At 32.7% G+C, this 13,896-nt stretch overlaps 1 protein-coding gene across 1 annotated transcript in view; it reads left to right on the forward strand.

Moving 5' to 3' along the window:
- The first annotated feature begins 3,577 nt into the window (after positions 1-3,577).
- LOC134265899 (probable serine/threonine-protein kinase pats1) overlaps positions 3,578-13,896 on the forward strand; it is a 28,661-nt gene continuing 18,342 nt past the window's right edge. Inside the window, exons 1-7 of the mRNA XM_062748119.1 lie at positions 3,578-3,677; positions 4,802-5,056; positions 7,933-8,145; positions 9,754-9,851; positions 10,236-11,420; positions 11,861-11,882; positions 11,971-12,198. Of these exons, the coding sequence (XP_062604103.1) occupies positions 3,578-3,677; positions 4,802-5,056; positions 7,933-8,145; positions 9,754-9,851; positions 10,236-11,420; positions 11,861-11,882; positions 11,971-12,198 (2,101 nt within the window). The remainder of the gene's footprint in view (positions 3,678-4,801; positions 5,057-7,932; positions 8,146-9,753; positions 9,852-10,235; positions 11,421-11,860; positions 11,883-11,970; positions 12,199-13,896) is intronic.

Below are 13,896 nucleotides of genomic sequence, written 5' to 3' on the forward strand. Positions count from 1 at the left end.
GTGGCATTGGACAATTTTTTACTCATACAGAGACGACACCATAAACTGGCGAAGGGCTTCAAATTTTGACCTTTTCTCGGCACTCAGGGTTATTATAAGCAGTGAGGGATCTTTATATCGTGCCAACGCCTACCGTGATACAGGGCCTCGGTTTTTAAGGTCTCATGCAAAGGACCCGAAACTTTCACTTCAAAGTGCCGGGCGCATATGGCGAAGTAATAGTTGCTACCTTTTTTTACCGACTTACGTCAGTGGCGGACGAGATCCAAAATCACGACCTCCTTATCACGAAGCGAGCGGTCTACTGACTGAGACACCGTTAACGGTATATGCATAGGATAAAAGTCTTAAAATCTTAATTATTCTCAAAATCTTGAGTAGAAATGCTGGAACTCATCTAAAGGTTCCCTACATACATGTAGACTTGGTTCTGAAATGCTTGATTCATGGCCCACTAGTATAGGGTAGAGCCATAACATAGGATGAAATATTTACTTTTAACTGTGTAAAAAACATTTTAATTAATTTTCTCAAGGATAGGATGGCTGTTTTGTAATTTTGATATTTTCGATTCTAATTTGTTTAATTGAATCAGTACACAATGTACCTTGATGGGTAAAAGAAAGGGATAACAAAAATTATAAGGTTATATAAGATAAAACTATTTCAGAAAATATCAAATTGTGGGATTATAAATTTGGTAAGACTGACAAGTTGTGTGCATTCTTTAATGTTTTTGGTTTCGTTGTAAAAGGTAAAAATAACGAAAAGTAATCGATCTAAAAAAAAATCTATAAACAATTCAAATATGTGAAAAGGGTATAAGCCATGGACGCCTGGAAAGATGGACCTCATGGTTACATTATAAGACTTAAATTTGGGAATCAAATTTAAGATAATGCATGTATACAGAGCATTATAAAACATTTTCAATAACACGAAGCCGCGTTAGAATACTTAGATACTAATGTTGAAACATTCCCACGTTACAAGTATGTTGATTCTGTTATTCTACGGAGTTGTTGGGCTACAATATGGGGATACAGGTACATGTACGGGTAGGACTTACAGGATAAAAACTTTTAAAAATAGGAAGAACATCGGGGATAAGATTATTTCTGTAGATGCTGTGGTCCCAGTTGTTTTTAGTTTAAAAATACGGATTAGTTTTTCCCTCTTCTCTCCTTTTCTCTTTTGTTATTTGTGAGTAATTGTTATAACCAATGAAATAAAATTATTTATTTTCTATATGATATAGACACACTTGTCAAATTAGTGCCAAAACGAATCTTAAATGAATCTGAAGAATTTGTCCAATTTTGGAAAAACTATTGCAAACGGAGAAACAGACATCCTACTGATTGGTCTAATGGAGTCTGTAATGAAGATGTCAGAAGATATTTCTCAGCATACACAACCCTTTCTGGATACGTGGAGGGTAAACAAGAATATATTTTAAATACTAGCAATATATTATTTATTGACGATAGTTGTAACATGTAATGTATAAATTTGGGATGGCAATTTGTGACCGGTTAATCGATTTATAGGTCGAAACGATGTTAATCGGTTAGAAAATCTGCAATGGGCTAGTCGGAAAAAATTAATATATGTAAAATTGAACGAAATTTTCTTAAATTTTATTTATGTAGGAAATCTCTGCAAAAAAAGATAATGTTAAATTAGCATTTTATGCATCTTATTAAGCTGATTCAGAGGTAATCATGGCCCTCCGGATTGAGATTGCGAGGTTATAGTTGGTGAGTTTGTGAAATGTTAAATACAGTTTTTAAAACACTATGTCGGTACCATGACCGTCCTGTGATAATTTAATGATTTCATATAATCACCATTGAGTACTTTTAATGAGTATGTAAACATATCGATCTTTGCCGTTATCTAGTTCAGTTCAGTTCTTTATTCCTTAGGACGTACATCCCATAAGCATTATAGTACAACACATATTTATCAATTACATACATAGTACAATAACATGTTATACACTTACAAACTAGTGATGCATACATTCTATCATTTAGCTAATTGATTTAAACATTCCAGTCGTAATTTATTAGCATGATATATATATTTCCCTATTTGATTTACATCTTTGGTATTTGTATTACAGAATAGTTTTATTGTATTAGTTTGAAGACACTTGGTCTTTGGAATAGTAATGTTTGATGAAATTGTCTCTTAAATCGTGAAAAACTGGACAAATGAATAAAAAAATGAAATTCATCTTCATTATCATTTAAATAACAGAGAGCACATTTCCTATCACTCCTTATTAAGTTCTCATATCTTCCAGTTTCATTCTTTAAATTATGTGCTAAAAGTCTTAAACATGAATTTTTTCTGTGTTTTACATGGATAGGTTTTTTTAAATATCTTTGTAAACAAAAATAATCAACTAAATGCTTATAACATGCATTTTGGTGATTTACATATATCAGATATAGCCTTTTGTTTAAAAAAGTCAATGATTCTATCGTACACTTGTATTTTATGTCTAATATTATATTATCTTTTTGATAACTATGAAACAAGTCAGCTAAACCTAGAGTGTACATTTCATTTTTTTACACTCGTTATCCAGGGATCTTTATTCCCTACGGAACCATATCTTGATGACATGCACTCAAAATACAATTAATGCTTTTTCTAAAGTTTAGCCAATATTAAAATATTCTGCGCTTTCTCTGTATATATTAATATGCACTATTTCAACATCTATTAAATTATATTATTTGAAAAACAACGTATAAGTTAAAGTTCAGACAAAGGTTTGATTATAATGAATTTGAGTGACATCTGCACTAGAAAGATATCTGCGTCTGATTTCTCAGGCAATTGTCTAACTATTGAAATTAAAATAAAATAATTTAAATTCACACATACTTTCCTGATCAAGATAATGAGCAGAATTTTTCTAACTTATAATATCTTTATTTCAGATTGTGTATATGAATACAGATAAATGATTTTTTTTTAAAATTTGTATTTTGATGCAATTAACCGGTTAATCGGTCGGAACGTCTTGCGGTTAACCGATCACCAATTATGTAATCGATTGCCATCCCTAGTATAAATAGATTAAATAAACTGTATTCAGTGTTTATTTTTTCAATTAATTTGAAACTGTATCAATTTAATTTCAGAATTTTCGTATTTGTCTTTAAAAAAGTCAAAATGGAGCATACTTATATCCATTTTGATGTCAGAGAAGTATAGCATTTTATATGAAGAGAATTTATTGAAAGAGAAAGTAGAACAAATACAACAGACTTTTTTAACACTGAATGGCTCAGACGATGTAATGTCTGATAATACGTTGCTTAAACAAGAATTGATAAACAAGGATAAAATGCTGACAATAAATAGAGAGAAGAAGACACTGGAGTTTAAATCAGAAGATATCCGTCATCAGGTGATGGGATACTTTGTTCTGAACTGTTTAGAATCCGATGAGGACTTTAAGAACTATCTCAAATTATCATCATTTGACTCGGTGTTTGATTACGTCCTTACTTTTGACTATGAAGGGGGAGATGAAGGAAGATGTTTATACTTACCGATGACGTTGGAGGACACCTTAGTAAGAGAGTCGGGAATAGACATCGTACGACACGCCATAGTGTCAGAGTACAGGATACAAGTCTTGGTGTCTGATATTTGTAAGTTTATCATAGAAACTTTAAAAAAAGTTGTTTTTTTTCCATTTCTAAGCAAAAATATTTTTAAATGTGTTAGCCTTTTTCCGAAAGAATTCTATCTGTCCTATAGGAAACGAGTCATACTTTGTTTGATTTTAACAAAAAATTGCATGCGTATGTAAATTCATCGGAAATCATCTCACGGATAATAAGGCACAATAAGAGATGATACATGTCAAAATGTGATTTGTTGCAAGTAACGTTCGTAATGGTAATTCAAGACACATCTTTAATCATTAAATTATTTGTTTTCTCCTCTTAGTCCACAAATAAGCATGAACACTAATTTTGTATTGATATCATTTAGAAAAGGGATTGTATAATTGCAAGATAATTTAAGGTCAGACAACATGTTCCTCAAAAATATTTAATTGTTCCCAAGACTTTGTCATTGAAGTATAGGTACTTAAACAAGTTTACACACAAAAAAATTAAGACACCTTACCAGGCATTTGGACAAGATACCAGATAGTTATATTTCTAAAATACTCTATATTGGTAATCCCCTGAATGGCTTAATTCCCAATTTAATTTGTGGTGTACTTATATATAAATACATTTTGAAAATGGTGTAGAAATCAGAAATCAGAAGAAAATGACAAATGTGAATGATTTTTGACACAATAACAAGAGATGCAAACATACATTTCTGTGACGTGTCGATTGGCCTTAAGACAGTTGAAATCACCAATAAAAAGGTGTCCGAAGCGGTATATAAATCTTTTATGTTGCTCAAAAGTCTCTCTGTTACCATTGTTATTAATGTAAACACATTTTGTAATTTCAATATTGCAAAACTTTGAATGAAAATGTTTAATTTTATTTATATAAACAGTATACAAATTGTAATTTTTTTTCGATAAAATCGTGTTTCTATCATCTGCCCTTAAATGATCCTTTTAAAAAAATGTAGTCAACAAAAACAAATAAATTCTTTATGCTGGTAAGTATTTTACATGTAGCAGGTCAAATTTCCGTTAGTTTTTCCTTAAACGTCTTATTTACTTTACGCTTTTTTTTTAGTTATAAAATATCTAGTTCTTTGAAGGTCACTGACAGAAATACTTTTCTTTTCACTCTTTCAGTAAATATTCCCAGGGAAATTCTTAGATGGGACAAAGATGCAAGGTGCAGATATGTAGAATGTGCAAAGAAAGGAACACAAACGATCCACAGGGCTCGTGCTATGATTGTTGGCTGTGCTGGTGCGGGAAAAACTACTCTTCTGAAACGACTACAGAAGCGATCTCTTCATGAATTACAACAGGTTCAAAGTACGATAGGCCTAGAAGTACATGAGGAAGTCTTTGAGATTGCGGAGGATAAAGCAGATTTGAGATGTAAGTGACATTTTACGCATAAAAGGAAAAATTATTTTTGCTGATGATTTGACATAAAATTTGATTTGTGTCAATTGTTTTTAGATCGTGCTTTTTGTCTTTCGCAAATGGAACTGCAATTATGTTACATTAGAAATAATTCATATGCGAAAGATAAAAATCAGCATTTGAACCAATTGTTTGCAAAAATTGCAAAAAAAAAATCACATAAATTATTTCTTTGGAGTATTTAATTAATAAAATATCTTATTTTGTATTTGAATATGTATTACAAGTGTGACAGAGAAAATACTTAAAAACCATGAACGCGTCATGTATTTATTTATCTATTAATTTTGCAAAAGCTGCAACATTAATTCCCATACAAACAAACATAGGAAGACATTGAAAATATTTGTTTCTAATATTTGAAAATCTAAAAACATTAACCAAGCGTCATCATCATGAATTATTTGAAAACGGGATCTGATCTTATTGAAAAGGGGAATGGTAGAAACAATTCATGCTTATATTAGCGGTTATTTGGTTACCATCCATTGATTATTCCGCGCAGATAGACGATCCCTTAAGCCGGATCATAGCTTACGCTATGGAACCCGGCTAAAATCATACTAATCATCTACTACACCCCCCTTAAAAATGTAATTTATTAACAAAAACGAAGAGGATTTTCCCTATTTTGCCTCTAAATAACACGTGGACGTCATGGATATTTTCTAGCAAAAATTTCAAGTCACTTATTTGCAAAAATGATATATATGTTAATATTTTATCTATACATTTTTCCTCTTCTTCTTAAAAAAAAATCCTTGTATCCTCTTTCCTTCTTCCATCCTTCCTTTTCACGCAAATAATGTGTTTGCCACTATAAGTCTGTACAGACGATTTCCAAAGATGCAACAACGGTTTCATATATTCATGGTTTATTCTTTTACTTATTAATTCATTCATTGATTTATTCATTTTATTATTTTTACACCTTACATGTAATACATACAATGCAAGGAAGATCAGTAATATTCTGATTAAATAGTTCATCTGGCATAGTCACCGCTTTTTCACTGTTCACTTTGTGCTCACGTTTGCATTCCGTCCGCGTTCTCTATTAGCGCACCTTTCACGTTTTCTAACCGTTCATCAAATTGTTTTCAGCGTTCACACACCGTTCAATCTCATCGTTCAGAGGGCACTCACCGTTCAAGAAGGAAATTTCTGTACCTAGGAGGAGAAAGAATTCCACATTGACAAGTCATACTCGCCGTAAACGCTCTGCATATAAATATAAACCTAGATAACATATCCCGTAGTTAAATTAAATACATGACTGTATAAAAAAACAAAGGCTTAGTTTTTCTTCATAAGGTCATCATAATAAGCATAGAATTTACAAAATGCAGACTTCTATTAAACAAGGTTATTGTAATCCCTGTTATACAAAATTATCTGCCACTAGCCTGTCACAAATGAAAAAATACTTTATATACATGTAAAGCATAAAGTGAGTGTCTAAGAAATTTACGAAATTTTCTACTGCGGATTAAACAGAAATGGTGCGTGTTATTTCTTAATTTTGCGGCACCCCTGTCCAAGAGAAATACATGTCCATATAATTAAAAGTATTTGTAACGTGGTTGAACCAGGCTATCTCCAAATGATACTTAAGACAGTTACAATGAATAGAAATTTATTTACAAAAGAAAGAATTATATATTTATATAAGCAAACTCACATTTGCACACACTTGCACGCCGTTTTCTTTCACATGAACGAGAAAAAAAATCAACAAACCCTTGAAGTTTGAAAAACAGAGTAAATGCTATTTTCTTATATAATATTTTATAATACTTTATATTGTTGCCGTAAATGATCAATTGTTCATTTCTGTATATCTAGGTTTGCCACAATATCACATGAGCTCTAAGTTCTAATTCATTCAGTTCGACTTATCTGAATCGAAATACATCTACGCATCAAAAGTTTCAGCATCTAGGTTTGTTGATCGATCGTCCTATCGATTCTGGGGCTGTTGTCACGGAACTTATGGAAAGGAGATGATCGTCCTTGCCTTTTATCCCTCTGGAATACGGCTAAACTCAGCTATTGTTTTCTTCAAAGTCATAATGCACGGTCTGCTCTCTGTGCCTTTTGTTAAAACTCAGTTACTGTACGTTGCATTCTGCAAAATAAACTGCCCCTGCAGCAAATTCGGCTGCCCTCTAATATACATGTTAATCACACGGCAGCTCACCAGGGAATGTCCCATTAATAATTTGATCAAGTGACTTTTGCAACGACAAAGAACAATGGGAAATAATGGTTACAGGCCATAAAGCTAGCCTGACATACAAGTGATTGTCACACTATTTTACCCGAAATGATGTATTAATTACCATGATAGCAACTGGTAAAATGACATAGTGTTTATTTAACCCTCAAGTTACAGTTCAGGTGGCAAAAAGGAATTGTAGTGTTATTCAGTGAAATGCATACTGACCCAAATATTTCTTTGCGATTTCGACTAAACAGTGGATTTCTAAACTATTCTTCTCAAAACATTCTCTGATATAAACTATGTCAGTTGTAGTATACTTTAATGAACGTCACAGTCAAGTTGTAGCGTCTTTCATTTCTTTATTTTTTAAAAAATATTTTTCATTCATGTTTGAGCCGTCAGATTAAAAAAGAAAATTAAATTTGTATATCTATAATGAAAACTGCAACCATTATGTAGATCAGTATTTTATTATTGTCTATGTTTTTCTGACATGAAACTAAAATAATTTTAGTCTTTAAAACTATATTTGGTTTTAAGTCATAATTGCAGTAATAATCTTTTTTAGATGTCCATGTGTTTAAACATGTTTTCCTACCATTAGCTTTTACAGACAATTCAAATAAAGAAGGGAAGGCACTTTTGAGTGTTATGGATTTTGGAGGACAGTGTGCTTACTACGCCTGTCATCAGGTTTATCTCAGCAGAAGGGCTTTCTATCTACTAGTGATAGATATGTCAAAGTCGTTTAATGAAAGGATTGACAGAAAATTTTGTGACCAGGAGGAAACTATGTTTGCTGATTGGACTTATGGAGGTATTTCAAATATCTTAATTTATTACTTGTTCATCAATTTATATGATGGATATCACTCATTAAATATTTTTTTTCATATCACACTGTTGTGAAGTCACATTGAGTTTTTCGTAGGAGCGATTAAGTGAAATTAATTGAATTCCAATGCAAAATATAGAAAGTGATGTAGAAGAAATCGAAATCGTCATGTTTTTTTCATCCTATCGTTATGGCTCGAGGATCAAAAGAACTCGCTGTGAAAAAATACCTAACAACAAATCATGGGATTTTATTTTTAAAGGAAACGTTGGGTCTAGAATAACTTTTTGATATTTCATTCATTGAATGATCATTGATGAATTTTACCTGATACTGTCATTTGTTTTTACTTATTTATAAAGTAATAAGACACCAACGTTATGACTGAACTAGCTGCTGGAGGCTGCCATGTTGAGAGATAAAGTTATCGCGCTTGCTAAATATTTCCCACAATCCTCACTTTTATGACGTCTTAGGGACACATTGGCTCTAAGTGTAAACATTATCATGTCGGAATCACATCGTGAAAATGTGCCAATTAAGTGCTTGTGATTTCATTTTGAATCTGAATGTAATAAAGGAAACATATAATTTAAAATTCTTATGGTTCCAGTGTTTCAGAATTCAGGAAAATAAAATAAGAAATCAATAATAAAAAGCCATAAACCGAACGGGACTTAACTTTACTAAAAAACTTAGCTGCACGGGTTGTATATTTTACTTGATTGTAATCAAAACTTGTTAAAGTTCAAATGTGTCCAAAAAGGATGTTAATCTGTCTCCTATAAATAAACAATTGCTCGAATTAGCTTATTTCTAACGTAAGGAATTCGATTTCTCTGCAGTCATACTCTCATTGACTCTATACATATGGCATTTAATCTGTCTCCACTACGTCGGCAGCGGCCATGATAAGGTTTTCCCCATGCTGATCCTATTAAGCTATCAAAATCAAATTTAACTGCTGTTATCAGCAGTGCAGTGTTATAAGATGCAGCTTTTCTTTTTATATGAGAGGTACAGTTTTATATATAGAAATTAAAATTATGACCATACAATCCCTTTAAGGGAGGGATTATTGCTTTGCAGCTGTCATTCAGTCTGTACATGTCCCTTGGACGTAGAAAAATTCCAGTTAAGTGCAGATTCCATTTGTTTTCATCACAGTGGTTGCACATACTGAAATGAAATTTGGTTCACAGATTTTTCCATGAAAATATCTAGGTCAAGTTCTGTTTTGGATATGCTTGAGCGTTTTTTTTTTTTTGACTGAGTACTGTCCATTATTATTGGGGGGGGCCGTAAGTGTTTCCCAAAGAACTTTCTTTTATCTTAATAAAATATGCAAGTTACCGATGAATAACGTACGGCACTGCAAACTGAATAACTACGTGTAGTAATAAGGTTTTATAGATTTTTTTATTACGTAATATTTCACTATTTGATAAAAATTATAATTTTATTTTGGTTTAAGATTGATAAAATATGAAAAATGTGACACACATAATACAATATTGTCTTTCCTTCAATTTACGGTTTTAAGCATGTAAACCTTTTTTGTTACATATGAACAAAAATGCTTTTTAACAGAATATATCTTGTTTTGGATGAAATCTGTCCACATGTACTGTGATGAAACTGCACCGGTAATTCTTGTTGGGACTCATCTTGACAAATCTACGGGACAGGTATATACAATTTGAATTGAATGGCTTAAAAGCAGATATAATCACTGATGCTGAAAAAAAATTGAAAGGAGTAGAGAAATCAGCATATATAGAAAATATCGTCTTTCTATATTTTAATTTCTTTTAGGCATGCAATTTTATAAGAAATGAAAAATATTTCAAAAATTAAATTATTAAAGAAATTAATGTCTCATAGGAATTTTAGAAAGGAAACTAATCTGCATGTATCATCCATTTTCTTTGCTAAAAATAATTTGAACACAAAAATGAAGGGGTGCAAAAATAACAATATCAATCATTCAAACACATTTAAATAAATGAGAAAATCTTAAAATTATATATAAAACCATGATTCTACTCTTTACCTGATTCTTCTGTGTTTAGACCACCGACACATTCTACAATAGCATTTTAGAGCATTTACGGTTCGATAAGAACCTTAAGAAACACTTGGACAGAAAAAGATGCTTCCTTGTAGGATTACACAGCATTAATGATCCTTCTTTCAATGATCTCTCTGACTTGATGTTTTGCATCGCTTCAATTGCAAAAGAGGATCGATGGAAGGAAACAATACCAGCTGACTGGGCACTGGGTGAATCCACCCTCAGGTACCTCAGAGGACAAAACCGCCGAATTATTTCGAAGGCAGAATTTCAGAAGGAATGCTTTGGTACTATCATAGAAAAATATGAACAAGTTCCGGATATCTTAAAACTTTTCCATGAAATCGGAGTAATTTTGAATTTTAGAGAAGGTGTTCTTTCTGAAACTGTTATTATTGACATTCAGTGGTTTGTCGATGCATTCAAAAATATCATAACGGATTTAAACAACGTCATGGATAATGTGAAAAACGAAGAAGATTGGCAAAATTTTTACCAAAATGGATATATCTTGGACTCGCTTTTGGAAGAAATATGGTCATCTAAAAGTTTCAATGTTGGATCATTTAAACCCAAGATCCTTCAATACATGCAGCGTCTTGGTCTGCTTGTTGTTGGTGACAACCAACACTATATACCATGCATGAACAAGTGTACTTTTGATGCTGCCCATGAGGACAGTTTTAAAAGGTGGAAAAATAAAACATCGGTGCTTGTCCTTAGATTTCAGTTTCTTCCATATTTCATTTTCTGTCGCCTGGTTGTCGCCTGTATAACAAGAACAGATGGGGAATGGGGATTTCTTAACGACCAAGGATTACGTCTGTTTAAAAATGTCGCTTGCTTCGCTTATAAAGGACACGGAGTTGCTCTTGCTGTGAACCATTCATCAATACAGGTCCAGGTTTTTAAACCTGGTAACTCATTTCTAGAAAAGAAAGTTACATTGGAGGTACGTAGTACCATAGAAAGGCTACTGAAAGAACTCACAGGAACTTTTCACAAAGAAATAATGTACATTGCAGGATATCAATGTTCCATGTATGAAGTGTTTACAGAATACAATGGGTGCTTTGTTGAGGAGACAGCAATTCAAAGGAAGGGTCAAATGGTTTGTCCTAGACATGCATTGTTACATCATCATGTTCTTTGCGAATCAGATATATTGGGTTACTGGAAGCAGGTGATTACTTTTTCATTGTAACAGACGTCTTGTTATCTTTTAAATAGGTAATGCTTATTATAAGCAAGATAAAAAAAATCATATGAAGGACAGATGATAAAAACACAAAATGGATGTCTGGATAGGTATATTATATTTCTAGGCCTAGTTTTGCTGCAAATTATGCAAACAATAAATTTCTAAAACATTATGAAATTGTATACCTTCTCTGATGTTTAAAATTCTACCTTTCTTCAACCATCCTTCTTAATCTATTACAAAAATGTTTTACTTCAAATCCCAATATTGTGAAATTTTGAATGAAAGATTTAAAACTACGTGTTGATTTTTTTTTTATTTTACTCATTTAAACATGACACAAGTTGTCATTTTTAATTTTTATGACAAAAATGTATGCATCATCTGCCCTTAATTATATTTTTTTTCTTTACATATTACAGGATTGTGGAATTCAGAATGCAGGTGAGTCGCCTTTTCTTTAATTTATTGAAATGACATAAAGAAAATGCGCATGAAATACAAATTACAGTAAAATATATTATCCTAATAGTAGAGGCTGCTTCACGTCAGGACAACTTTATTGTTGCTTATGAAGAAGGACTGCGAAAATTCAATTTCAAGACATTTGAACATCTGACAAAGGTTGGCCGAGATGCCCTTCAGATCTACTTTGATAAGGAATTCCCATTAAGGGACCTCGTCAGTATGTCTTCGAGACAAGAAAATTTCAGGAAAGTTTTTCGTCTGAATGACGGACAATGTGCTAAGTTATTTCCAGGTATATATTGTCTTGTTTCCTACGAGGCATACACATGTACGCAAGATTTAACTACATAAGCATACATTACATATTGGGTTTGTACATTTTGCACTTGGAGCTTCATGTATTTAAATCTTCCATTACATGATAAGTAATCAAGGGCATAATTTTGATTCATTAATTTTCAGATTCGGGGGGTAGGGGTGGCGTAGGGTGGTAATCTCTGATGTTTTTCTCAAAACGTAACATTAAACTATTGAAAAGGTTTATTGGAAGGCTGGTTGCCCCACGCACCTGCACTCTTTGATGTTTCATAGTTTAATAATGGAAATTTTGTAAAGTTTTCGAAAAAAGTTATTACACCCCGTTTTAGCACGTAAAACGATTTTCAAGTTTGGAAACATTTTTCCCATTTTCTTGCTTGTCATTAAGAAATCTGTAAATGTTTGACGGTTACAGATAATTTGTCTTCAGGGTTATTTTTCTTTACAAAGAGAAAGACTTTGAAAGACTTATAAAGAATTTGAATTCATGTATCTCATTCCATTTCACCAATAATCTTCAACATTGTATCTGTCTATAGTTTCAATTTCTTAGAGACGGCTTCAATTGTAAATTGGTATGTTAAGAAAACCATTAAAATAGGGCTATTCTTTCACTCTATCATCAGTTAAGAAACAAGAGGCCCATGGGCCACATCGCTCACCTGAGCACATTGGCTGGGAAATAAAGCAGAAATCATTCTAGTAATGAGAAGTTTACATGGGGGTTGGGGTTTGCAATTTTAGACTACCAATTACCTGATGATGCCTCCATACATGTATAACAAATGCCTTTGCTGTTTCGGCGCATAAGATTTTTCCTATTTTTTCATTTTACTTCCCCCAATAGTGGCCCAGCCCTAGCCCTGGGAGCCCTCATGTGAACCAATATGACTTTGTACTACCTGAGAGTGGCTCCAAATCAGTGTGATTAAACATGGTTTTTCTGTTCTTAGGAAAAATTTGCTCGATATTTCTAAGCACTTTTATCCCTGATCCCCTTTTGTCCCACCCTACCTGACCCCTGCTTCCCGTTCATGGCTTAATGACAAACTTGAATCAACACTATGTGAGGATGCTTACCTAAAGGTATGACTAATCATGGCTTTGTGGTTCTTAAAATGAAGAGTTAAAAAAAACACCAATGAATTCATTCCTATGGAAAACTTTAATCGTCCATTATAGCCCCGCCCTTCCATCTTTGGGTCATGATTCGAACAAAATTGAAACTACTGGTACACTACCAGAGGATGTTTTCATATAAATTTCATCTTTCCTGGTCCAGTGGTTCTTGAGAAGATTTTCAAAGATTTTTCATACATATTCCTGTGTAAATCTTTGATCGTCAGTTGTGGCCTGGCCCTTCCCCAGGGCGTCATGATTTGAAAAAAAAATGAATCTACACTACTTGATTATGCTTCCATTTAAGTGTCATTTGTACTGGCCCAGTGGTTCTGGAAAGGAAGATTTAAAAAAAAATTCTTATATATTCCTATGTTCCTTCCCCCGGGGGTCATGATTAGAACAAATTTGAATCTACACTACCTGAGGATGCTTCCACATGAGTTTCATCTTTCCTGGCTCAGTGGTTCTGGAGAATAAGATTTAAAAAAAAAATTCCTATATATTCCTATGTAGAACTTTGTTTAGCCATTGTGACCCTGCCCTACCCCTG

The sequence above is a fragment of the Saccostrea cucullata genome, unplaced genomic scaffold (genome assembly GCF_032062105.1).
Source record: "Saccostrea cucullata isolate Sc308-1 unplaced genomic scaffold, CSIRO_AGI_Scuc_v1 ctg1033, whole genome shotgun sequence".
Classification (NCBI taxonomy): Eukaryota; Metazoa; Mollusca; class Bivalvia; order Ostreida; family Ostreidae; genus Saccostrea; species Saccostrea cuccullata.